General features: G+C 50.3%; 12 protein-coding genes and 1 non-coding gene across 13 annotated transcripts; 7 read left to right on the top strand and 6 right to left on the bottom strand.

Moving 5' to 3' along the window:
• Window positions 1–530: 530 nt before the first annotated feature.
• Window positions 531–1712, top strand: CI109_104422 (uncharacterized protein; the record flags this gene model as incomplete). Its single annotated transcript, XM_032005335.1, has 4 exons — window positions 531–851; window positions 907–1055; window positions 1103–1428; window positions 1477–1712. The coding sequence occupies 4 exons, from the start codon at window positions 531–533 to the stop codon at window positions 1710–1712; spliced, it is 1032 nt and encodes a 343-aa protein (XP_031860296.1).
• A 146-nt stretch (window positions 1713–1858) lies between these two features.
• Window positions 1859–4330, bottom strand: CI109_104421 (uncharacterized protein; the record flags this gene model as incomplete). Its single annotated transcript, XM_065967494.1, has 10 exons — window positions 1859–2585; window positions 2660–2803; window positions 2853–3005; window positions 3053–3188; window positions 3240–3311; window positions 3357–3579; window positions 3632–3986; window positions 4058–4128; window positions 4187–4211; window positions 4269–4330. 10 exons carry the CDS (start codon window positions 4328–4330, stop codon window positions 1859–1861), a joined length of 1968 nt encoding a protein of 655 aa, XP_065823566.1.
• Window positions 4331–4618: 288 nt separating this feature from the next.
• CI109_104420 (uncharacterized protein) lies at window positions 4619–6097 on the bottom strand (the record flags this gene model as incomplete). Its single annotated transcript, XM_065967493.1, has 4 exons — window positions 4619–5346; window positions 5394–5608; window positions 5672–5970; window positions 6029–6097. 4 exons carry the CDS (start codon window positions 6095–6097, stop codon window positions 4619–4621), a joined length of 1311 nt encoding a protein of 436 aa, XP_065823565.1.
• A 351-nt stretch (window positions 6098–6448) lies between these two features.
• Window positions 6449–7095, top strand: CI109_104419 (uncharacterized protein; the record flags this gene model as incomplete). The annotated part of the gene is made up of 3 exons (XM_065967492.1): window positions 6449–6513; window positions 6563–6682; window positions 6732–7095. 3 exons carry the CDS (start codon window positions 6449–6451, stop codon window positions 7093–7095), a joined length of 549 nt encoding a protein of 182 aa, XP_065823564.1.
• A 28-nt stretch (window positions 7096–7123) lies between these two features.
• On the top strand, window positions 7124–7920 carry CI109_104418 (uncharacterized protein; the record flags this gene model as incomplete). Its single annotated transcript, XM_065967491.1, has 4 exons — window positions 7124–7163; window positions 7213–7426; window positions 7484–7702; window positions 7752–7920. 4 exons carry the CDS (start codon window positions 7124–7126, stop codon window positions 7918–7920), a joined length of 642 nt encoding a protein of 213 aa, XP_065823563.1.
• Window positions 7921–8216: 296 nt separating this feature from the next.
• CI109_104417 (uncharacterized protein) lies at window positions 8217–10900 on the top strand (the record flags this gene model as incomplete). The annotated part of the gene is made up of 8 exons (XM_065967490.1): window positions 8217–8440; window positions 8494–9256; window positions 9309–9567; window positions 9620–9686; window positions 9807–9821; window positions 9869–10336; window positions 10503–10702; window positions 10746–10900. 8 exons carry the CDS (start codon window positions 8217–8219, stop codon window positions 10898–10900), a joined length of 2151 nt encoding a protein of 716 aa, XP_065823562.1.
• Window positions 10901–10989: 89 nt separating this feature from the next.
• CI109_104416 (uncharacterized protein) lies at window positions 10990–12225 on the bottom strand (the record flags this gene model as incomplete). Its single annotated transcript, XM_065967489.1, has 6 exons — window positions 10990–11197; window positions 11256–11329; window positions 11388–11564; window positions 11617–11931; window positions 11994–12040; window positions 12123–12225. 6 exons carry the CDS (start codon window positions 12223–12225, stop codon window positions 10990–10992), a joined length of 924 nt encoding a protein of 307 aa, XP_065823561.1.
• Window positions 12226–12626: 401 nt separating this feature from the next.
• CI109_104415 (uncharacterized protein) lies at window positions 12627–14878 on the top strand (the record flags this gene model as incomplete). The annotated part of the gene is made up of 13 exons (XM_065967488.1): window positions 12627–12910; window positions 12970–13108; window positions 13155–13166; window positions 13223–13297; window positions 13380–13469; window positions 13521–13663; window positions 13711–13781; window positions 13828–14109; window positions 14156–14219; window positions 14274–14286; window positions 14336–14501; window positions 14560–14639; window positions 14690–14878. The coding sequence occupies 13 exons, from the start codon at window positions 12627–12629 to the stop codon at window positions 14876–14878; spliced, it is 1608 nt and encodes a 535-aa protein (XP_065823560.1).
• A 425-nt stretch (window positions 14879–15303) lies between these two features.
• CI109_104414 lies at window positions 15304–15418 on the bottom strand. Its single transcript, XR_004236750.1, has one exon. It is a non-coding gene; the product is annotated as a 5S ribosomal RNA (ribosomal RNA).
• Window positions 15419–15721: 303 nt separating this feature from the next.
• CI109_104413 (uncharacterized protein) lies at window positions 15722–17223 on the top strand (the record flags this gene model as incomplete). Its single annotated transcript, XM_032005342.1, has 8 exons — window positions 15722–15829; window positions 15887–15995; window positions 16047–16141; window positions 16197–16451; window positions 16524–16797; window positions 16852–16899; window positions 16966–17090; window positions 17140–17223. 8 exons carry the CDS (start codon window positions 15722–15724, stop codon window positions 17221–17223), a joined length of 1098 nt encoding a protein of 365 aa, XP_031860303.1.
• A 273-nt stretch (window positions 17224–17496) lies between these two features.
• CI109_104412 (uncharacterized protein) lies at window positions 17497–19289 on the bottom strand (the record flags this gene model as incomplete). Its single annotated transcript, XM_032005343.1, has 4 exons — window positions 17497–17730; window positions 17794–18248; window positions 18306–19175; window positions 19238–19289. 4 exons carry the CDS (start codon window positions 19287–19289, stop codon window positions 17497–17499), a joined length of 1611 nt encoding a protein of 536 aa, XP_031860304.1.
• A 1151-nt stretch (window positions 19290–20440) lies between these two features.
• On the top strand, window positions 20441–21145 carry CI109_104411 (uncharacterized protein; the record flags this gene model as incomplete). The annotated part of the gene is made up of 3 exons (XM_032005344.1): window positions 20441–20702; window positions 20757–20983; window positions 21041–21145. The coding sequence occupies 3 exons, from the start codon at window positions 20441–20443 to the stop codon at window positions 21143–21145; spliced, it is 594 nt and encodes a 197-aa protein (XP_031860305.1).
• Window positions 21146–21235: 90 nt separating this feature from the next.
• CI109_104410 (uncharacterized protein) lies at window positions 21236–23767 on the bottom strand (the record flags this gene model as incomplete). Its single annotated transcript, XM_065967487.1, has 12 exons — window positions 21236–21399; window positions 21449–21509; window positions 21566–21660; window positions 21835–21958; window positions 22008–22392; window positions 22460–22645; window positions 22719–22826; window positions 22896–23188; window positions 23259–23301; window positions 23356–23428; window positions 23482–23551; window positions 23612–23767. 12 exons carry the CDS (start codon window positions 23765–23767, stop codon window positions 21236–21238), a joined length of 1758 nt encoding a protein of 585 aa, XP_065823559.1.
• Between the last annotated feature and the right edge of the window lie 557 nt (window positions 23768–24324).

The raw sequence follows: 24324 nt of genomic DNA, 5'->3' as shown, positions 1-24324 counted from the left end.
GGTTGCAATGGTCTCGACAAAATTGATTCGTGCTCCTATTCGTTGACAGCATTGAGATGCATCTCCTCGGATTGGCTGGCGTTCCATTACGTACTACTCATGCACTTGCAGAGTACTCCTGTCGTAAAATGTGTCGCACCGATGCGTCAGCAGTAAAGCGCGTGATATTCAAAGGTTTGAGATAAGATCAGGTTCGACCAGGTTCGACCGAAAACGCGGCCGGGTTATCGTTCCGAAACCTCTATTCCGATTGTGGTCCGTAATATGTCTTGTTTTCCGCTTAATCGGCGTTGGAATCAGCTGTGTTCGCCTTGATCGTCACAAGCACAGTGATCCAGTAATTAAGAACGTCCGTGATATCACCGTATGAATCCGCGCAGCATTACATCTCGGCCATTTTTTCGGCCCCAAGTTAGCAAAGGATCTGCCTATAATAAGTCTGCTGATAGACACACTGTTACGTCTACCACCATCATCATTGATCAGATACACTTCTATACCACCTCACACCAGTATCGAACTTAGTCACAATGGTCAACACATTTGAGTCCCGCTTCTCATCACGTAGCACTCCTCCTCCTGAACTTCCCCCTTTCAAGTATGCTTCCCGATTCGACAAGCCAGTCTTCGGTGATTGGCGAGACGAATTGGCTCAACAAGGCTACACCGTCGTCAAAGGTGCCGTACCAACCGAGAAAGCTCTTCAATATCGGGAGAAGGCCTTTGAATGGCTCGAATCTTTCCCCCTAGGTTTTAAGCGTGATGACCCCAAGACATGGACCAATGATTGTCTCCCGGTCCATGTCAAAGGTGGCATGTTCCACTCTTACGGATTCTGCCACGAGAAATATGTGAGTGTCTACGAGTCTGACTTGGGAAAATGACCATGACTAATCATACGATCAGCTCTGGGACCTGCGATGCGAGCCCGGAATTATCGACGCTTTCGCCAAGGTCTGGGGTACAGACGAGCTCATTACCTCTTTCGACGGCGGCTCCATCATGTTGCCTAAACGAACAGATGTACCCGACGGTGGTAAATGGGAGCACATGGAGTGAGTCTGCGAGTCAACTCGGTGGACACATCACTGACGTTGAATAGCCAATCTCACCACCGAAAGGGCTTTTACTGCTGCCAGGGTCTCGTGAACCTTAACCACTGCGGTCCCGAGGACGGCGGTCTCATGGTTCTCGAGGGTAGCAATAAGCTCGTCGAGGAGTTCTTCGACACACACGGTCGTGAATCTTACAAGACCTGGGGTCCCTTCGACTGGTATGGCTTCACAGCGGAACAACAACAATGGTTCTTCGATCGAGGTTGCAAGTGGATCAAGGTTTGCGCCGAGCCCGGAGATCTCATCATGTGGGACTCAAGAACCATGCATTACAATGTTCGACCGTCCGGAGAGCGAGACCGTGTCTGCACTTGTAAGCATCCCTTCCCACCATCATGAGCGATGCTGATTGCCAGACTAGACATCTGCATGGCACCTGCCGCTCTGCTTACAGAAGAGGACCGTCAAACACGTATCGCCTGTTATGAGGAATTCCACGGTACCACGCACGTCCCCTTCGCCGCCATCTTCTCGCGGAAATTCGAGCCTGTGCATCGTGCAGATGGAAAGCCCTGCCCTCACGACACCGGAAAGCCTCGTATTCCTCCTGTCGAGACACCAACCCTCAGAAAGCTAGTCGGCATTGATGCGTATTAGAAAGGAATGACGGTTTCGATATTTAGTTGTAAAATTGAGTATGCATATCACAAGGGTATTTGTCATTACTACCGGTTTGAGCATCGATAAGACCGCCGCGAGTGAAGTTCGCGAAATGCTGAGTCAGGCGGTGATATCTCTATCGTCTACTGAGGGATCGTATCTAGATTCGGCATCGCCCAAGCATCCGAGTTTAACAACATGTCGAACAGATCAAGCTGGATATCCCCCGATCCATCTCCCGCGGGCCACGTGAAACCACCAGGAATGTGGTCATTGCTGTACTGTTGTAAGTGGCCGATTGTCGCCTTCGCTGCTGTAGCCTCGGCCAACATTTGATCAAGGATCGCGACACCCCTTTGCACCATGGCGTTCGGATTGCTATCTTCCCTTAGTAGCCGTACTATTTCTTGCACTTCGTCGTGTAATTGTTGTGTCACCAGTGGATCTGTCGCCCCATGTAGGAGCTCGCTGGCCAGCACCATGCCACAGATCACTGTGTGCGAGGACACGTGCCAATTCTTTTGGAACATGATCGGTATAGGCTCGCTTCGGATTCGAATCACCGCTCGAGCAGCGGCCACGCATACTTCCCTCGCTTCGGCGAAGCGGTGGTCGTTATAGCTTCGTCCTAGATGCCACCTCCAGAGCTGAATACGCATGACAGGGATAGCGGTCGCCCAAAGATAGCGGGACCAAGGATGCCAGTCGAACGGACCAGTCACTGCATACTCCCTGGTATACACCTCGTTCTCTCGTGGCTGAAGAGCTGGACAATCGTCGAACAGTCGGTCCATTCGATCGTTGAAATCCTTCACGACTCGGAAACGAGAGTTGGCTGACTGTTTCGACATGAATGCTAATGAGAAGTCCCTAAACAGGTCTGCCAGTCGCCCCATAATGAGGAGGCTACGCTATCAGCGATGGTCAGCACTACGTAGACTCACTGTGAGACACAGGTCACTTCGTTCAGCTGACGAGGGATCACCATGCGGTCGTCCGAGAGGTCAAGATCATCCACATTTGCGGGAGGAGAAGTCCACGCTGAAGGATATTGCAGATGGTAGGGATGCTGCGCACCGGGAGTGAGACTGTGATTGAAAAGTAAGCAATGCGTTTGGAGGCTGAGTTCTCACCTACCAGTCCGCAATCATCAGACACCACCATATCCTCCTCTTGATCTGCGATTTGACGTTGCCTCCCCACAGCGACGAGGCAGAACCGGCTTGGACAAGGTGGAAATTGAGATCTCTCGCAAGGCCAATACCGCAGTGCATCAGAGACGCCAAGTATCTGGAATTGCTGCTCGTGTTAGCTAGTGTCGGTAACTTCTCACTCACTCGAAGGCATGAGCAATAGTCGGGAGAACACAGATCGCTTGTAGGACTGGAAGGGTAGGGAAGGTCATAAAACCAGCCAGTTGCAAGCAATTGAGCGAAGTGTCGAACCAGAACTTGGGCAATGTCTTTATAGAGTCTAATCGTACTGTCAGTCCCGCATTCTTGAGTTGGGGTAATGATGACGTACCTTGAGTGATGCCCATCTCCAGGGCGAGTTGCTCATCCATAAAATGTAGACTGCAAGCGATGACAGCGAAATCTGCTCCAATCAGTCACAAACTCACGCCGACGAGAATGGACTTACACAAAGCATAGTAGTCATATGTTACATCGGTCCGCGCGCCCTTCCTCAAGTTTCCAATCCACTGGTTGTGTTGATCAAGAAACGTGGGAATGTGAAAGACAGTATGGATCCAATGCAGGAAGTTGCAGTGGTAATTGACTAGAGCGGAGCTGATGTCGACGGGAACCAGCATGCGGAGAGAGTCGAGGGTATGTGAGCCAGGTTGAGTGAAGAGATGTTGTTGCTGCGCAGTCAAGTGAGTCTGCGATCGCTCAAACATAAGTCGGTGCACTCACCTGTTGTCCAGCCGTCGTCTCTCGAGGGGATAGTCCGTACACCTGTCCAACTACATTTGCGAGATATTCTGTCCCGCCTTCATCGCCCACCACTCTATCTTCCAAACCTATTGAGCTGGCCCTCGAGGTCGATCCCCCACTTTGATTGATCCGCCGGGTGGTCGTAACACGGCTGGCTTCTCGAGCACCGTCTCCCCCCTCCATCTGATCAAGTAGCGAGCGGATGACCTTTTCCTGGGTGGACACTTTGCGATGTAGGCTTTTGTTCTCCTCCATTACTTCAGCGAGGGTAGGCTGTCGACGAGCGGTTCTACTCGGTCCGCCGCCGGTGATGCGGCCGTTCACGTTCACCGTTCTAGTGAGACGGGGCAGAGTGATAAGCAAGCTGATTAGAAGTGAACAATGACTGAAGTGCGCACGACTCACTCCCGCTCACATAGGTCACCCAGTCCTCGAGCCAGACACCTCGAGCACGGGTAGACCTTATCGCATTTGAGCTTGATGTAGTAAGCTTGGTCAGCTGAATTTACACACTCGGAAGGCGAACCACCTCACCTTTCGGCGATAGCAAAATCCACAGCTGCGAGGAGATCGTGATCAGCGGCCGTCTCGCGTCTCCAGTCAGATTCATATGCACCTCTTCACCTCCCTCTGACTTGTGCGCACAGCCCGGCGAGACCCTTCGGGAGTTTGGCTCATAGTGAATACAGCATAGAGAGATTGGATGTGGATGTGGATGTGGATGTGGGATAAGACACGAGAAAGACGTAAGATCGGCCATGTTGTTTCATCGGAATGATGGATTAAAAGGACAAACAACAGTTAACTTATCCTCCACTTGGATCTATGTTTCCTGCAGTTGACTTGTCTACTTTACTCAACTGTAACAGGTGAATACGCAAGCTTGACTTCACAAGTTGCGCCGGGATTATCTCGCAGCGAGAGATTCATGGAACTATGAAACAGACGCATGCATAGAAATCTATCCTACTCAAGTTTCCAACCGCCTTGCGCAAACACCTTCTCGACTGCATGCGCTGTATGTAGCAAAGATTGTTCCGTGTACCTGGGAGTAACCAACGAGAGACCGACTGGCATTCCGTTTGGACCAATGAACCCAGGGACGTTTACTACGGGCAAGTGAAGTACAGTCCACATCAGATTGAAGGACGCGTCTCCTGTGAATCTCAATGGTTCCTCGAGGACAGGTGCTTCGTCCGTAACACTGGGAGTGATCAGTGCCGTGTACTTTGCCGCGATAGAGTCGATAATCGGACGTAGTCGAGCGATATTGTCATACGAATCGAGCTGTACTCTTCGGGTGGTCTTGTCATCGTTTATAGCATGTTTGATGACCCACGGATCGAGGAGCTCAGGCGAAGTCAAGTAATCTCCCAAGAACGAGGATTGACCCTCCATGTGAAGGATGTTTCGATGCCATACACCAAGATTATCGAACTCGCTAGGAAGGTCGACCTCCTCCACTTCAGCACCAGCAGCGACAAGAAGTTCCTTGGCTTTCTCCCAAGCGGAAGTGACAGCTGGTTGTGCTTTGGGCCAGACGTATGTTCTAACAAAGCCGAACTTGGCCTTGGTGAGGTCAAGGGGAGTGGAAGGCGGGGGGACGTCGTCCTTGAGCTTGAAGACATCTGCCAGGAGATCGAGGTCACTGACGTCTCGCGCGTAGAGCCCAAGAGTGTCACATGTAATTGAATCTGATGTCAAGTCAGCATGAAGTTGCGACCATCGCTGATACACTCACACATCTTCAATCCCTCACGCGAGATCGCGTTCCATGTAGGTTTGAGAGCGAAGACACCATTGTACGAGGCAGGACGGATCGTACTTCCACCGGTTTGGGTACCTAATGCGAGGGGAACTTGGAAGTCGCCGACCGCAGCGCCAGAGCCGGAAGAGCTGCCTCCGGGTGATCTATTGTTGTCGTGCGGATTGCTCGTGGGCGGTCCCTTCTGGCATCTAATCAGGAGTAGGTTGTGAGCCTTCAAGCGTCATGCGTTTTGGTAGAACATCGGCACTCACGTTGCAAACTCTGTGGTGTGAGTCTTACCAAAGATCAAAGCTCCTGATGCTCGCAGAGTCAGAATGCAACTCGCGTCCAGCTCTGGATGATCGTTCTCGTAGATCGGTGAAAAGTGTTGCGTAGGGAAGTCTTTTGTGTGAATCACATCCTTGACTCCGACAGCTACACCATGCAGTGGTCCCCTTTTCTCCGCCGGGATTTGATCTAAAGCACGAGCAGAAGCTAGGATGATCTCCGGATCGAAATATGACCAGGCTTTGACGACCGGATCTCTCTCCTGTACACGGGCGATTAGAGCCTTTGCACTGGCATCGTCAGCGACTTTCCAGCGTGAATCCAACTCACTATTCCTCGACAGAAAGCTTGCCACTCTTCGTAAGGGCGACAACTTCGCTGGCGGACAGCTTGTAGAGTGGTTTCGACATCGCAGACGTTGTAGTGATGTGCATTCATGCATACTCCGGATCGCTCCAGCTTCTTATCATCGTCTTTGCATGCTACATGCAAGTGATTGACAGACTGCAGCTTATCGTGATGATTCCTTGTTGTCCAGTGTGCTGCATGTAATTCCGATCCGGGCTGATTTCATCGGAATTGGGACATCGCTATCTTCGGAAACGATAAGCGAATGTCGCTTTTAGCGTAGTTGCAACAGAACTTTCACCGGCCCTATCATGTCGTAGCGATATTTTGGTAGGATTTGAGATTGATGATATAGCGTTCAGATAATTCCAGCGCAAATCACAAGTGCATACCAGAAAGTAAACTTCACAACAATGCCGTGGACACCATTACAGATTGGCGATGTCACACTTGCGCACCGAGTTGTGCTGGCACCCCTGTAAGTGCGACCCAGCTCAATACGAACGTCACTCACACCCTCACAATAGCACACGAGGGAGAGCCACCATATCTACCATACACTCAAGGACATCCGTGCCAAATGACCTTATGAAGGTATACTACACTGAGCGAGCTACTCCCGGTGGTCTACTTATCAGCGAAGCCACGTAAGTGGATCGCCTTCTCAATATTGCGCTGTCTGATGACAACCCACAGTCCCGTATCAGTGCGAGCCTCTGGATTCCCTGGAGTGCCAGGAACTTTTACAGAAGAACAGCAAGAGGCGTGGAGACCCATTGTCGGCGGTGTACATGCCAAGGGCAGTGTATTCTTCGCTCAACTATGGCACCAGGGTCGTAATACCCACTCAAGCGTGATCGGCCAACAACCAGAGAGCGCCTCGGCTGTCCCTATGGACGGATCTGTCATGTGGTCCGGTGTGGAACCCCTCCCTTTCGAGGCGCCCAAGGCTATGTCGAAGGAGGATATTGCAGCGACGCAGCGAGACTTTGTTAACGCCGCAAGGAATGCACGGGAGATAGGCTTTGATGGGGTGGAGATCCATGCTGGCAATGGGTGAGCTCTCAAAAGTCGGGCCAGAGCTGATAATGATTAGCTATCTGTTCGACCAGTTCCACCACAGTAACAGTGCGTTTTTATTCATCATATTTGAGGCGACAAGCTGACTCCGGAACAGTAAACCAACGGACGGACGAGTACGGAGGGAGCATCGAGAATCGATGTAGATTCACGCTGGAAACGGTGGATCAGATAAGTGCTGCCATTGGATCAGCCAGACTCGGTGTTCGATTATCGCCTTTTGGACTGTTCAACCAGACTCATGGCGAGAAGAGAATGGAGCAGTGGACATACCTATGCAACGAGCTTAGCAAGAGGAACGTCGCATACGTGTGAGTTAGCACTTTTGCGATCGGTAACTATGGGACTTGACTAACGCATGTACACAGGCACATGATCGAACCGAGATTCGACGAGTTCAAGGGCGCTAGCGAGAAAGCCCTCGCATTATCGGAGATGTCCCTCGATCAGGACATCTCCCTTGCTCCTTTCCGTAAAGCGTTGGGCAAGACACCGCTCATGTCCGCCGGCGGTTTCGGCCCAGACAACTATGAGGAAGGGATAGTGAATGGGTCATATGATCTGATCGCATTTGGTCGCTACTTTGTGTGAGAACAACCCTCTCGTGTCTGAATTGTACTGATGAGGTGAATATAGGGCAAACGCGGACCTGGTGGAGAGACTGAAGAGCAAGGAACCGCTTTACAAATGGGACAGGACCAGATTCTATGGACCGTTTGAGGATAATGAGGTTGGATATACTGTACATCCCAAACGGGAGCTTGCGTCCAGCTCAGACAGACTCAAGGGTCAGCTGGTGGACTGATGCGTTATTTAGATGATTATGATGTACCGTTATGCATATAGAGGTTAAGATCAGAGACAGCGATTTGGCATAGTTTGGTGTTCATTCTCCACGTGGTTTTCCAGCCGGTTGCCTAATCTTCTGCTTATCTTTCTCTGCCCATCTCAATATTTGGCTTATTCCCACCAATAATAAGCTTAGGTTTGTTGTACAACTTTGACGATCTTTCCTGTATTACTCAACATGACTTTGTAAATTATCTATCGATCTCGTACTGGTCACAATCCCTCCTTCACTCTACCGAGCGACAACTCACGATGAGCAACCCCAATGGTCGATCATCGGGATCGGCAACTACCGGCCAGAGGCGACCACGACCGCACAGCTATACACCACAGGCATGTGAAAGGTGTAGGTCAAGGAAGCAACGATGTATCATGGGCGACGAGAATGAGGAGGCGTGCAAGAACTGCCTGGATAGCGGATCGATCTGTGTATATGCCCAAAAGGGGGAAGCGGCCAAGCGGAGCAGACGGGAGACGTGAGTGAAGCTCCTTGATCACCTCCTCCACCTCAGGACTTACCCGTCTGTAGATCACAACCTGTACGATCAGATGAGGACGGCGATTCGTCCCCAGGTCTATTGCCCCCTCCATCTTCTATTCCTATACCCGCACGGCCTTCCCTACAAACATCTCCGACATCTTCCTCCTCGCACAACCCATCCATACGGTCATTCGCCATGTCAGCGCCGCCAGTCAGACCTCATCACACCCAATCCGCCAGCGAACTAGGACAACCTCAAACGCCTATGCAACCCATACAACCTTGGCAGGACACCATACCGCAACAAAACAATACCAACCCTCCGACGGACGTCGATTGGCGAGCGTGGTTGTCACAGATAGCTCAACAGATACCTAACGGCGTCATGGCTCCTCCCCCTCCTCCAGTCGTCGTGCAAGAATCCCCTCGTCGACAGATCATCTCACCCGTGCAGTCAGATCCACCAATGGGACATCCATACTCTGTAGAGCTTGCCGACAATTCCCCCAGTAGGGAGAGTGACGAGAACTCGGTCTTCGAGACTGCTAAAGGGTTGGCAATGATATCGTTAGAAGCTGCTGCTGAACCGCACTATGTTGGAGAGTCAAGCGGATCTCTATGGACAACGCTGGTCGCAAAGGGGATTCCAGCCCCTCAAGTCGGTATCTCATCGAAACATGTACCGCACAAACCATCTCGTTCACCTTCCCCAACGCGTCGAGCCGCCCTGCGAGCGAGTCTAGCCCGTCCTCTACCCAAGGACGTTGCAGACTTTGTGCTCCAGACCGTGTACTGTCATCTACAATCAAGAGTGAGTGATTACCTCGTCTTCCCCATCATGGTGATCGCTAACGGCTCCGTAGTATCCGTTCATGGACTGGCTTTCATTTGAGAAGTATTGGCAGGTCCGGGACGAACTGTTCCTGTCAATATCGCAAGGACGACAGCTCAACAAGAACGCATCCGTAGCGGCCTTCTTCTTACTCATGATCCTTGCCATCGGCAGTCAATACTGCAAGTACCAAAGCCTTCCGGAATTACTCAGGCCACAGGACTACTATGCCTTAGCCTCACCTTATCTTCCGCATATCGTTCAGCTGCATAATCTGACAAACGTACAAGGTGAGCCATAACCCACGACACGGGCGCTCACGATCAGGTCTACTCCTTCTAGCGGTTTATTCCCTTCGCGATAGTCGCGGTCCTTCCATTTGGCACCTTTCTGGTGTCTGTATTCGATTGTAAGTCTTCCCCCCGAAGCGTAAGCTGACCAATAGATGTATCACATTGGGTCTGCATCGGAATCTCCCGATGTCAACCGCACGAGGTCTAACTAAGTACACAATCGAAATGCGCAAAAGAGTCTTCTGGACCTGGTGCGTTTTTAGCCAGCATGGTTATGGTCCTCGCTAACTCAGCATAGCTATACGATGGATCGGATGATGTCGATGTTACTCGGTCGACCGCCAGGCATCTCAGATGACGACATCGACGTAGAGCTGCCCGATGCCTACACGCCCGACAGCGATCTATCACTATCTGTTATGCGAAGCGGTTCCATGGTGTCTTCCGTGCACTACATCAAACTCAAACGTATTGAAAGCCAAATTCAGCGCGCTGTATATACAGTGGCCAACCGTAAACCGAACCGTCCTCCAGCTGATTTCTGGCCTCTGCTGGGTATGATCGATCAATGGGAAGCGGAGATCCCACCCGAAGCATCGAGCGAAGATTGTCACAGTCTGCCGTGCTGCACCAAAGATTGGTTCTGCTTACGAGGTGTGGAGACGAGGTTGAGCCTGTTGCGACCGCTCTGCATGGACAAGGAGGAATGTACTGCAGTTTTCCTTCCTCATCTCGCTCAGAACGCGGCGAGAGGATGCGAGCTTCAGTGAGTCAATCCGCAACGACAATCACTGACAGCTCAGAAAACGACTTCACCAACTTGGAACTCCCAATTCGAGTACTTCGGTCCATTCGACATTCATTTGCGGGCTTGCTCTTCTGTACTCTGTGTTCCTGAGGCCTTCCGTCCTGCCCCTGCGAGATGTCTTCAGTGCTATCAAAGCTGCATCAAACACCCTCTTCGCCTACTCGCAGCATGAGCAGACTGCCGCAGCTCTCTACGACGTATTTGAGACGCTATCCGCTGTATGTATCGACAAAGTCAGCTCGAAATCGACTCAATCACCGGACGTAATCTCAGCGAACACCGGCGAGTGGTTGAAAGTCTCGACGGACGCGACGAGTAACATTGGTGAGTCGATATCAGGCGAACAGCACTAACGATTCAGACTCAGCAAATGCGGGGGAATATGTGGACCTTCTCAGAACGCTAGGTATAGACATCTCCAACACACAGCCAGATACATCATGGGACCTAGCAGCGTTCTCGCCCGGTAACCTGCTGTTCAATAGCGATCAACAAACTTCCGAGGGACAAATGATGTATTGAGCGCCCTTGATAGGCAGATACCTTGCCCCATGTTGTACTATTACTAAAGTCTATAATCAATGCATGTTGTACCAAGCTATATCGAAAGCCTATGCCGACTTCGGGACATAAGGGTAAGTCTCCTTCCAGTGACGGGCGATCTGTTCTCTCGTGGCGAACCATACATCGTCGAAAGAGGAAAAGTGCTCCACGATCCTCTTGAGAGCCTGGAAACGACCCGGTCGTCCAATCCATCGAGAGTGGAGAGCCACAGTGATGTATGCGGTCTTTCCCTCGAGACCTTCGTCGCGGATAGTGCTGTCTTTAAGCATCAGCATGTGTGATCAATGAATAGACCGAGTCTGACCACACTCACGTGAATGCGTCGATACATCGTTGAGCAAACGCATCATCAGATCCCAATTGACCTTGCCAGAACTTGAAGTCGTTCTGGGAGATCGTTAGAGTCAGCTACTTTGCTCTCGCTACGGACATGCAGTACACTCACACAGTCAAGCGAGTATGGCATCATTACGAGACCCTCGTTGGGGCTACCAGGCTTTGTCGTCCAGTAAGGAAGATCATCGGCGTAGGTATCAGCCCAGTAGAGCAGCTCATGGCCGAGCTCCTTGTACACCTTCGCGACTAGAGGGAGAGATCGCTCCGATGGTCGACCGTAGAACCACTGTAGGAGAGATCAGATACGTCTCGAGAACCAAGGGAGGTAAGTCACTTACTCCGACGGGGACTTTACCACTTGGCGAAGTAGTCTTGTACGCGTTGACTGCCTTTCGGATGTACTCTTCTTCTTCTTCATCGGTCATACCAGTGTAAGGTTTCCACTTATAACAATGGGAAGCGACCTCGTGACCGTTCTCTTCAGCGTATTTCGCGACAGCGGGATTACGCTCGAAAGCTCGACCGACGGCGTAAAAGGTAATTGGGATATCGTGCTTCTTGAATAGTCTCATGAGACGCCAGACGGCAGCTCGAGATCCATAATCGAATTGTGACTCGGTAGGAGGATCTCGCTTGCCTAGTTCCACCGCGAGCTGTTGATTCGTATGAGTATATTATTGACAAGTGCACCTTGACTTCGGCAAGTTCAACATACCTGACTACCAAACTCATGCAACACCGTCTCGGCGTGCTCGTCACCATCTTCAACACTTCGTTCTCCACCCTCTTCATGGTTCAACACAACTGAGATTGTCAGTCCTCGCAGGGGTCCTTTTGGACTCACAGTTCACAGCGATCTTGGCACCCTTGGGCCATTTAGCATCGGGGCGGTCGGGACCGTAACCGATGAGATCACGGTCCATCCAGGTGGTATCGTATTTGGACATGCTGCGTGTGGTATGGATAGTTGAGTTTTGCAATGTAGCTCGAGTTGGTGCTGGAAGTAATAGTGATCATGCATCGCGAACGATGGACATCAATGCAATGCATCTATATCGACTTGATGGTAACATGACGATTCCGAAGATGTCTTATCAGTTCCGACGCGCGATAAGCCGTTAACGCTAATCAATCTACAGTGAGTATCGTTCGGTGTTCTTGGCTTCGTTGGAAGTTCCGATCGGAAGCGCGTTCTCCAACTCAGCCGAGTTTTGCATTGTGCTTAGGAACGGGATCAAAATTTCTGAGTTGAGCTGAAACATATGCATGGCAGAGGCAGCATTTATGGACCCGTGCGAAGAGATGGCAGAATGTCATTTTATTGTCGGACGTGTAGGATAGACCGACAATGAGCAACGAGAAACAAGAGGTAGTCCTTCAGGACCAATCTACCTCACTGCCCAAAACCAAACTCCTACTCCTGTTCGCGGGATTACAAACGGCACTTTTCCTATCCTTCATCGATTCTACCAGCGTCAGTACCATGTTACCGATCATAGGGAAAGATCTTAATGCCTCAAGCTCGATAACATGGGCTGGAACCGGGTTCCTGGTAGCCAATACCAGTTTTCAGATCGTCACATCAAGACTGTCAGATTGTCTCGGTAGGAAGGTCGTACTCATGGGTTCTCTGTGAGTCTCTCGTCGGCCGCTGAGCCATTGAATGATAACACAGTATTGACGCGGCGCAGAGCGATATTCGCCTTCGGTGACTTGTTAGCCGGTTTTGCGACAAACAAGGTGTGGTTGTATACCGCTCGTGCAGTCGCAGGTATCGGTGGCGGTGGTATCAACTCCTTGACTATGATCATCGTCTCTGACGTGGTTACGGTCAGAGAGAGGGGGAAATATCTTACTTTACTGGGTATCGGTATAGCATGCGGATCAGGTGAGCGACACAGAATCGCAAGATCATGTTCTCTGCTGACACAATGATAATGTTAGCTGCTGGTCCGTTCCTCGGCGCCGTATTGGCTGAGAAGGCAAGATGGTCATGGGCATTCTGGATCATCGCACCTCGTGAGTTCAACCCAAAACATCTTCAGCTGACCTCTCAGTCGCGTGTATGACAATGGCTTTGATACAATTCACCGTGCCTCAGAAACCTTTGGTCGGGGGTATCAAGGAGAAGTTAAAGCACATGGATTGGATCGGAACGGTTTTGAGCTTGACGATGACTGTTTGCCTCTTGGTGAGTCCGTCAACACAAGGCTTATCAGCACCTCGACTGACACAACCACAGGTGCCACTCAGTGGTGGTGGATCGACTTTCCCATGGGACGGCCCGGTAGTCATTACTCTCTTCATTGTCGGTGGTGTATCGCTCGCTGCCTTCATCTATGTCGAGGCCAAAGTCGCCCGATTACCGCTTTTCCCTGGCAGAATGTAAGTTATCCACTGACCCTAATAGTTTTCGACTAACATATACACAGACTGACAAATCGGAATGTGTGCCTACTGGTCATTCAGACCTGGTTGGTGGGAATGGTATTTTACGGAGGCAGTGAGTAATATCTCATGATCCAGCAGTGCACAGCTGAGTTTCGTAGTCTATTTCACCCCGCTGTACCTCCAAAATGTACGAGGGCATTCGGCGATTATGTCCGCGGCACTGTTGCTGCCTCTGGTACTGGCTCAAGTACCCACGACCTCCATCTCAGGCTTCGTTGTCAAGTACACCAACCGTACTTGGGCATCGTTCTTTGTAGGGTTTGTCTTCTGGGCAGCGGGTCAAGGTGGTCAGTTGTGCTTCAATCGGACAACTTCGAATGGTGTTATCGTGGGGTGTCTATTGCTGCAAGGTCTGGGAATCGGTTCCACTATACAAAGCAGTGCGTGAAGCCTGAACGATGTCGGTTCACGGCTGATATTCCGAAGCATTGGTGTTGGCGCAAGCCTCTGGTCCACCGGCAGACAGAGCAGCGGTGACGGGAGTTCGCAAGTGAGCCTACTTTCGGTCAGTACCCGAAGGTGAAGACTGACGACACATACACAGTTTCGCTCGTACAGTGAGCTGCGTAAATCCAACCAACAATAACGCAACTGACAATGCCACAGAGCGGCGGCGCAATAGGTCTGGCCATCGGCAACACAGCGCTCCAGAACGTCTTTCTCGAAAATCTTCCCACCGATCTCCCAAAAGGTCTCGGCGACTCACTTAGAGAAGTGTTCGAAATCCCTGCAGGACTTGACGCTGCGACCAAAGCCGCGATATTGGATGCATGTAGGTGTAAATCTGCTTTAGTGTCTAGCGTGGAGCTGACAGGAACGCGTCACGGTAGACATGAAGGGTCTACAAGCCGTGTTCATATACTTTGTTCCCGTTGTTGGTCTGTGTTTAGTTATGTGTGCCTTTATAAAGGTCAGCTTGTGACCGCCGTTTACCAGATCGGCATTGACATCATAACACAGGATATTCCCTTGGACGACTCCAAACCTGCTGAGAATGGCACACTGCCTGTCGTGCGAGACATGCCAGCGCAAGATTTCAGCCGGTCGAACTCGGAAGAGGTGAAGGATACCGAGTCTGAGGAGACCCGCTTTATGACACTGGAACTATCAGCTGTCCCGGAGAAGACGAGTCCCATAGCCAAAGTATAAATAGATATAGAGACCGGAAGATGTGATGTAGCGTAAGCCTGCTCCAGGGACTTGGTCAGATGCCCAATAGAATATTTCCATCTTCATGCATCTTTTATCTGTACAATGCGTCTATCACCTCCGACTGGCTCGTTGCAACTTTAACGGTCCTGTTCAGCATCGATATGATTGTCGGGTCGGGGCATCGGCAAGCGTACAGGCTACCTCGGTGATATCTTCAAACGTCAACGTCGAAATATTCTCCGTTGCACCCTATCACCCCTTGTGCAGGAATACACAACCCAAACACACCCACACACGAAATATCCTTCCGCTTCAGGAACAGATAAGGATAAGAAAGAATGCACAGACAAACGTCTCGACGAACATTTCCGTTCAGGCGATCAGTCGCTTGATATCGATTCAAAAAAGGGATTAAAAGCAAAAACTACAGCACCCGGGATTCCCAAGTGGTCCCCCACCTTGGTACTAACCGAGCGATACCCAGCTTAGCTGCGCAGATCAGACGGGATGCGGCGTTTTCTAGGTTCTATGGCCGTAGATGAAAGCTGAATATCCAGCTTGGACCTGTCGCGCACGGACATTCTTGAGCACAGACCCTTTCGGGTGATCGGAGAGGACGTGCACGGACTGATAAGCCGATAGTTTCATTCCGATCGGGCGGAATTCGAGCGTGAGTGAGTGTATGGAAATGACGAAATGCGTCGGTCTGAGCGATAAGCGAGTAAAACCAAAAAGTTAAAACGCGACAAAGCGAGACCATATCATTAACTTTGCATGACATTTGTAAATCGTTGTATTCATCACCACCACGCATAGACCACAGCACTAGCAGTAACAAAGATGGCACCTCAAACTATGAAGCGATATGTCGTATCTCACCAGAATGGGATAGACGGCTTGACATTACAGACCGACGCGCCTGTCCCAGAACTTCGAAGTTCAACCGATGTGAGCAGAGTCATCCTGTGCTAGTCATTGCGATCGCTGACTAACATCTCGAAACAGATCCGTATCAACATCAAATACCTATCACTTAATGCACGAGATCTACAAATTGCGACCAACAACTATCCTGCACCTCATGCTGTTCCACAAGACGTCGTCCCCATTTCAGGTGAGTAGAACTCTGCTCCGAAGCCATGTCGATATTGATCATGACATACAGATGGCTGTGGCGTGGTCGAAGCTGTGGGCAGTGAGGTGACCCTCTTCAAGGTCGGTGATAGAGTAGCACCCGTCTTTCCTCAAGGACACCACTTTGTAAGCAGTCCTATCATGCTGCACCTTGACCGTAAAGAGCTGATACAGAAAGTAGGAAGAAGATCTCGCCTTGAGAAGCTTGAAGAGAGGATTAGGAGGAGCTATCGACGGTGTTGCTGCCGAATACTTTGTCTGCGACGAAGAAGAAGCCGTTCCCATCCCATCAAATTTTACCTTCGAACAGGGATCGACCTTATCGGTAGCTTGTACGACTGCTTGGTCAAGTCTCTTCTCCCATCATCCGAAATTACAAGCTGGACAAACCGTACTATGTCTCGGGACTGGAGGGGTCTCTCTATTCGCTGCTCAAGTGAGTGATGTTAATCAAGACAACACAAGAGACTGTTGTCCGGTAACGACTAACTATGTCCCTCCTCTCCAGCTCGCTCTGATTGCCGGCGCACGAGTCATCCTCACTTCGTCCTCCCAAGCTAAATTGGATAGGGCAAGCGGCTTACTGCAACCCCTAGTCGCGGCTGGTGCGCCATCCAACACCATCCAGACTATCGACTACTCAAAAGTCGACGCATGGGACGTAGAGGCACGAAGACTGAACGGAGGACAGGGTGTGGACTTTGTTATTGAGATCGCTGGAAGGGGCACTATTGCGAGAAGTGTCAGGTCGACGAAGATGGGCGGACTAGTGGCCATCTCGGGTGAGTTTACTTATACAAGCTCGCGTGCATGTGCAATTGCTGAGTAAAGACTAGGCTACTTGAGCGATTACGGACATATCCCGAAGGAGATCATCGAAGAAGGTAAGTACTATTGCTGTTTTGCCTACCTCCACCTGGGACGCTGATCAATCCGTGATCGTACAATAGACCTGGCGAAGAACATCCTGTATTCTGCAGCGTATGTGCGAGGCGTCTTCGCATGTAATCGCGAGGACTTCAAAAACTGTGTCGCAGCTCTAGAGACAGGAGGAGTCAAGCCTATAATCGATAAAGTGAGTCAGAACGAGATAGAGAGATAAAGACAAGAGCTGACAACAATAGACGTTCAAATTCGACGAGCTCAAAGATGCTTATCAATACATGGCGGACGGAAAGCACTTTGGTAAGATCTGTGTAGAGGTGTAGGAGATTGTATCATATCATAGAGTATACGTATGCAGATTGTGACCATCGTTCGCATGTATCCTGCCTGCTCCTTGTCAGACAAGCAAACAACCTATCGCATCTCATCTGATACAGATGAGGTGAAGAACAACTCTTTTGCATTCTGGAATCAACTATAAAGCCGCATCTACAAGACGAACCCGAAGATATCGATAACAACCTCACTCAGAAACGAAATACAATAGCCTAACCTTCCTCCCGATCTTCCCTGAACGCCTCGTCGTACTCAATACTCTACTGCTTCACCTCCTCGACGACCTGCGAAGAGCTAACTTCCTTGTTGTCCTCCTGAGCCAAGTCCACTTTCTCGTCGTCGATTTCTGGGGAGTGATGACCGGCAGCGGCAGCGACTTGGGCATGCGCGGCGATATCAGAAGGACCATCGAAGATCTCGCCAACCTCCTCGAGAGTACGTCCACGAGTTTCAGGGAAGAGGAAGTAAATCGCGGCGATTTCGATCGCGTAGATCTACAATACTTGTCGTCAGTGAGCTGCCAAAGGATGAGATGTACAGTCGGAGGAGGAACTCACGAAGCAGAAGAAGACATAGTACCAGTAGCCAATGCTGGCGAGGGCAACAGGGTGGACGTAGTTGGTGATCAGATACCAGATAAAGGTCACGAACAAGGAGAAGGAAAGACCCTTGGCACGCATGGAGAACGATAGGATCTCGGTAGGGTAGGCGTAGACGAGAGGGTTCATAGCGACGTTGTAAAAGGCAGATTCGAGGTATAGGAAGGCGACAATCGCATTACCAATAGTGACAGAGGGAGTCTTGGCGTAGGTCGCAGACAAAATTGTCATGATAACGTGGGTCACCAGCATACCACCATAAGAGATGAAGAATTGAGTCCTTCGGGCGATTTTGCCCGCGAGCCAGGCAGAAAAGGCAGCGACGAAGAAGTTGCAGATCGAGTTACCACCAGTGATACCCAAGATCGGAAGAGTCTCGGTGATGCCGGCGCCTTTGAGCACAGGCGTGAGGTCTACGTCGGAGTGTCAGTACAAGGAAAAGGGAGTCTGTGGAGAGAAAGTGCACTGACAGTATGAGATGATTCCTTGACCAGTCCAGGAGTTGATAGTTGCGAGGACACCAATGACTAACAGACGTCTTCGGTTACCGGGAGTTGCGATGGTCGATTTCCAAGTGGTACCGTTTTGCTGTTCAGCCTCGAGTCGAAGAGTTTCCCTGATCTCCGAGTATTCTGCGAGGACCATCGGATCTTCACGATCTCCATTGGCGTGGTGCTTGATCAGGATTTCTAATGCTTCTTCCTCCCTTCCCTTGGCGATAAGCCATCGAGGTGACTCGGGGAAGAGGAAAATTGTGGCAAGGATGAAGAGGGAGGGCAGAAGTTGGACGATGGAAGGTCCACGCCATTGCCAACTTCCGGAGATATGAGAGGTCAAGCCGTAACAGAGCCAAGTGGCAATGATAGATCCGATGTACCAGATGACGTTGTATGCCGCACCGATGAAAGGTCGTTGACGGGGATGGGACAGCTCGTTGACGAGACAGGAAGCTCCAACGATCGAGGGAGTAACACCGAAACCGAGGAGGAAACGTCCGGCCATGTATTGACCACGGCTGTAGGAGAAAGTCTGGACGAGGGCGGAAGCGATACAGAAAAGACTGCCGAAGACGATGGTCCACCTTCGACCGTATTTGTCGCAGATCCATTGAGCGGGGTAGGTGGAAGCAATGTTACCAGCAATCATGAGGATGGAGATTGTACCGATTTGCGACGCGTTCGGATAACCCATAGGCTCGAGCCATGTGTCCAGGGCTTGAAGACTACCGAGTAAGGACTGATCGTAACCACCGGTGACTTGTACGACCGAGATACAGATCATGATGATGTCGAGACGCAAAAGCGCCGGGTCACGCCACCATTGACGGTGGGTGTTGTTGGCTGCAAGAAAATGATAAGGTCAGGGTACGCGTTGTATGAGATTAGGTGAAGTGACAACTCACGCAAACCGGCAAGACTGCCCAAACCGCTCTTCTCGACTGCTCCAGCGACCATATTGACTTTTTCTACTGTTCAGAGATGAGTATGGGATTGGGATCAAGTTCGAAGGAGGTTGGGGATTGTCGTCTAGGTTTTGTCAATCTATTCCAGGCTTTTTAAGTGGATTTTATTGCTTCGTTTGAACGTTATATCACGGTTTGAGGGGCAAAGGCCCGTCGATAAGCCCAGTCTCCGGAGGTCCGGAAACAAGATCATCTGTTCCGAGGTACAGACCGACCAAAGTTTTCGGAATGGGTAGAGCTAATCGCGGAGGCAGATAAGTTCAGCTGATGCATTTAAAAAAAAACAACAATCATTTCCGATTCCATATAGCCCACTATTATTATTGATTTGCATTTAGGATTTGCTTCACGGATCCCTCGATTGGTTACAAAGTAAGGACGACCAGTCAATACGGCATACGGTAATCAGCGGTGGGAAACAGACATCGAAGCCGAAATCTCGGGCGAGAAGTGATCGGAATTGCAATCTTTGGTCATATGATGATGATGATGAATCACGTCCCGGATAACCCTTCCGGCGCGTGCAAGACCTGGAGCAGAGTTTGATGTGACTAAACGTAAAGGCTGTTAGAGCGGGTTCGTAGGCACGATACATACAGACATGCATGCATGTTTTGTTGATGAGGCAATCGACCATCCCAAACGAAATGGATTCAGAATACTAACTTGCTAATAATTGCTATCGCCGTTCTCGATACACAAGTCACACGTGATTTGGCTTTCTCTGTTGTATGTGCACAGAAATCACCGGCCTGCAAGTCCCTCAACGCTTCTCGCCTGGCTCTAGCCCAAACCGTTGGGCAGGAAAAGCGGAGCCTGATGTATCGCAGGAATGAGACAACACTCAACAACACATGGGCCCCTATGATAAGGAACCAAATAGGAGCGGATTGGGCCGATGCAGCCTGATACAGACCCACAGGTCGAATTCGGCGGAAGCATAAGCTTAACTTACTACGAAACATCAGCAGGAAAACATATTACTATTAGTACTCACCACGTGACGCACGCCCTGACCCCGCGTCTCCGAGTCTATCATCGCCGAACTACTATTCTCCCTGTGTCCCGTTCTTGCCATAACTTGTCCGAGTTATAACAACACCTTGAAGGTGCGAGGTCTTCTTGTTACCCACAACAGCAACGATGATAGACAAACACTCCCGTCCTCGGCTCAGTTATCGAGTCGCTCGACCTGAAGACTATCCATTGCTAGTACAATTGCGAGTCGAGTGCAATTGGGGAGTACCAGATCTCGAGAGAGGATGGACTAATCCGAATCGTGTTTATTGCGTCTTTGAACTGGCCTCGGAGGAAGGGGAAAGCGAGGATGTAGGAATGGGTTGCTGGGTATTGGAAGAGGATGAACCTGACGTGGCGAGTCGACAAACGAAGAGCGTCCATATAGGTCAGTTGGGGCATCAGCCTTTCTGAGGAATCGTTACTGAATTCAAATTGACAGCTGCACTTTTCATTCGTCACAAGTACCAAGGTCAAGGCTTTGGATCAAAGGCGATACAAATACTAGAGTCCGTCGCGGTCGACAAGTACGATGCTCAATGGGTAACGCTGGACACGACGGCGTATCATTGCGAGTTCTCTCCAGATGGGTTAACAGGTACTGAAGACTTTTCACGTCCTGGGAAGAATGTCGCTTGGTACAATAAGAACGGATATGTCAAGTTCAAGGTGAGCATGGTCGTCCCTTGCTATGACTGGTCTTGAAGCTCATCGCATCCCTAAAAGGAAAACCGTCCGGCCTACCTACATCCCCTCTTTGGGAGGCCGGACTATCTCCTCACCGCGATATACCTCCGAAAGCCAGCGAGTGCGGTGAAAAGTAGAAATTAGACATGATATGAGATAGATGCGATGTTGTATTGATCAGTGTATAGAGGTATAGCCGGTTTACAAATCTGACATGCTATTACGTATGATAGCTCACTTCCCTCGGGCCTTCTTGGATGATCTCGAATGATCATGACCGTGGTGCTTGTCCGTAGCCTTCTTGCGCTTCTCCACGACTTCGACAGGCTCCTCGGCTTCCTCCTCTACATCTTCGACCTCCACCTCGGCTACGGGATCAACCCATGCCTCCCAACCATCTATCGACTAACGTCAACGCTTTTCGACAGTCGAAGGCTGCGGACTTACCATCGAAGAGCTCGAAAAGCTTGTTCATTTTCTCATCCTCTGACTTTTTCGACTTCATGACCTATGGTCCGAATGAATGAGCACACGAGAGGGTCTCAAAGTAAGCTGAAGACTCACTCGCTCCCACTTTGACCACTCCTTGTCATTCAACAGAGCTCCGTCGAGTGTTTTGTAGATCAAGTCCCGATCGAGTTCCTGGCCGATGAAGACGACTGTGCGATCGTCAGCGATCCTGATATCATGAGGAGAATTGCGAAGGGAATGAGGTGAAGTATGAGGTGGAACCCTCAATTTTCAAACATGCACTGAACACAATACTCACGTTCTTGTCGTCCTGAACTCACTGGCTTAGCTTATCTTTATCATCGATGGAGAAGAGGACTCACGATCACCCCATGTCCCCTCAAAGTCTGATCGAATAGCCGCTATGACTTCGGGATCATCAGACGGCCACTCGTCCTCGGACTGCTCGCACATCCATCTTCCTCCTCCGTCCACTGTCAACATGACCTTCGATGGCTATCAGCGTGGTCGGTCATAACGGAATAGCGCGACTTACACCGGCCTGACTCCATTCACCGTGCAACTGTGGTCTAGTTGCGAACCAAACAAAGCCTTTGCTTCGTAACACACCCTTCCAAACAGGACTTGCACGCTTGAAAGCGACTCTCGAAGGGAGATCGAGCTGCTCTTTCTCCTTCCTCATCCTCTCGAGGACCTGTTCACGAGTTTCTTCCGCTTCTTCTTCCTCTTCTTCTCCCTCCATGTTCTCGTCTGCGTCCTCGTTTTGACTATTGCCGTCTTCTTCTTCATCATCCTCCTCTTCATCTTCATCTTCGTCGGCTTCCGTTTGAAGAATACAAAAGGCTTCCTGCACCAACTCCCAGAGACGACGAGGATGGAACGGTCGACGAGCGGCGTAAACAAATGTTGAGATCCCATATCTACAAGATATAGTAAGTATCCGTCATATCTCGAGCTTTGTACTCTTGAGTGTCTGGTATCACTCACTCTTCTGTCTCTGGCTTGGGGATGTTCTTCTTGACGACACCGTTCTTGTCCGTCCAGTCAGACGCTTCTCGGAGCGATTGCAGCCATCCGACGCCGGATGCTGCTTTGGCAAAGTCGAACAAGTTGGTGTTGAGGATCTCTTTTAGATTGACGGAAGAGTATGACGTGCGAATGATCTTCGCGTCGCTACAATATGGTACAATTGTCAGCGGGCGATTTCGAGATGTATACAACTTGATTGACGGCCCGAGTGACTTACGGATTGAGAGTTTTCACAAGCTTCTCAGCCTTTTCGACTTCCTCTTTTGGGACTGCATCAGTCTTGTTGAGCAAGATGACGTTGGCGAACTCGATTTGATCGGTCAACCTACTCGGATCGGAGCGTCAGCGCATCTCCACAATCGCTTAACCGTGCTTCTGAGCTGATATGACTAACAGATCGGTAATGTTCCTCTCATCTTCTATTCCCACATCATCCCTTCTGTCCGTCAAGAAATCTGTCGTGTCGAAATCACCAAAGAAGGTAGTACAATCCACTACGCTAACACATGTGTCCAATCGAGCGACTTTGGACAGACCACCGGCTTTGATAAGCTCGGCCAGACGCAATTTCGATTCGGTAGATGTCTTCGGGTCTGCCCCCTCTTCGATGAGAGATTGGGCGATCTCCTCGACGGTGGTCTCGGGGTCAATTGTGTCGGCGAACTCGGTGGTGAAGGTTTCTGCAACCTAAACGTTGTGCAGCGGTTGAGCACGATGCAGTATCCGAACGGACAGGAACGGGAAAGGTGGCGCTCACTTGGATTGGCTCGGAAATACCAGAACTCTCGATGAGTAAATAGCTGCAGAACAAATCAGTTGAGCCTTATCATGAGCCAATGGAGGCATTCACTCACTCGAAGCGTTTCATCTCTGCGAGATTTGCGATTTCTTCAAGAAGATCGGCTCGGAGTGTGCAGCAAATGCAGCCTAAACGAGTATCAGCGATGTTCTGGACTACAGCACCGAAAGTCGACACCAACCATTTTGCATCTGAACAACTTTTTCATCTGTCCTCGTCAACTTGTGATTTTTCACCAGCGCGGCGTCGATCTGTTTTCTAAAAATCAATGACCAATCATTCATTGGATTATAAGAGGAATAACGACGCACGTTCAAACTTCCCATGTCATTGACGATAACTGCACATCGTAAACCGTGGTCCTTGGACTTGAGGATGTAACTCAACAATGTGGTCTTACCACTTCCGAGGAAACCAGAGAGAAGGGTGACAGGGAGACGTGTGTCTGTCGTGATGGGAATGGGCATGTTGTGTGATGATCAAGACCAATGAGACTGAGCAGAGCTTGGATGAAGAGTGAGACGTAAGGTCGTGGTTATGGGTTACCAAAATCACAAGGTGAACAGTAGAGAGTCCTACTCAGTGGGAAGGAAGAAACTTCTCGCTCAGTGAGGGGAAGAAGTCGACGTTGTTCCAAATATCCAATTGATCAGACAAGCTCTCACAATCCTCGGCATATTCATAGCTCAACCTCTCAGTCCTCATTTCGATATCTCTTCCTCCTTCCACCACCATCAAGCACATATAGCAACTCCATCGAAACTGGAACGGAAAGCGTACCCCTGCGGCAGATTAGACAGACCAATGACAGACCTCACATCACATTCGCCAACTGTCTGAACAACCTCCACCGGGTTGATTGAGGACCTGAGAGGTCGCGACAGCCAATCTTGTAGAGTGTAATGCGATCTTGGGTGTTCGGGTGTTCGTGATTGGACGTCATCTGTACATGTACATGAAACGCACAATTCGTGACAAGGAATGACTGAATCCATGTGGTCGGGCCTCGAAATGGTACTCTGGT

This window comes from Kwoniella shandongensis, chromosome 7 (genome assembly GCF_008629635.2).
Source record: "Kwoniella shandongensis chromosome 7, complete sequence".
In the NCBI taxonomy this organism is placed as follows: Eukaryota; Fungi; Basidiomycota; class Tremellomycetes; order Tremellales; family Cryptococcaceae; genus Kwoniella; species Kwoniella shandongensis.
This window is presented reverse-complemented; position numbering and strand designations above follow the sequence as displayed.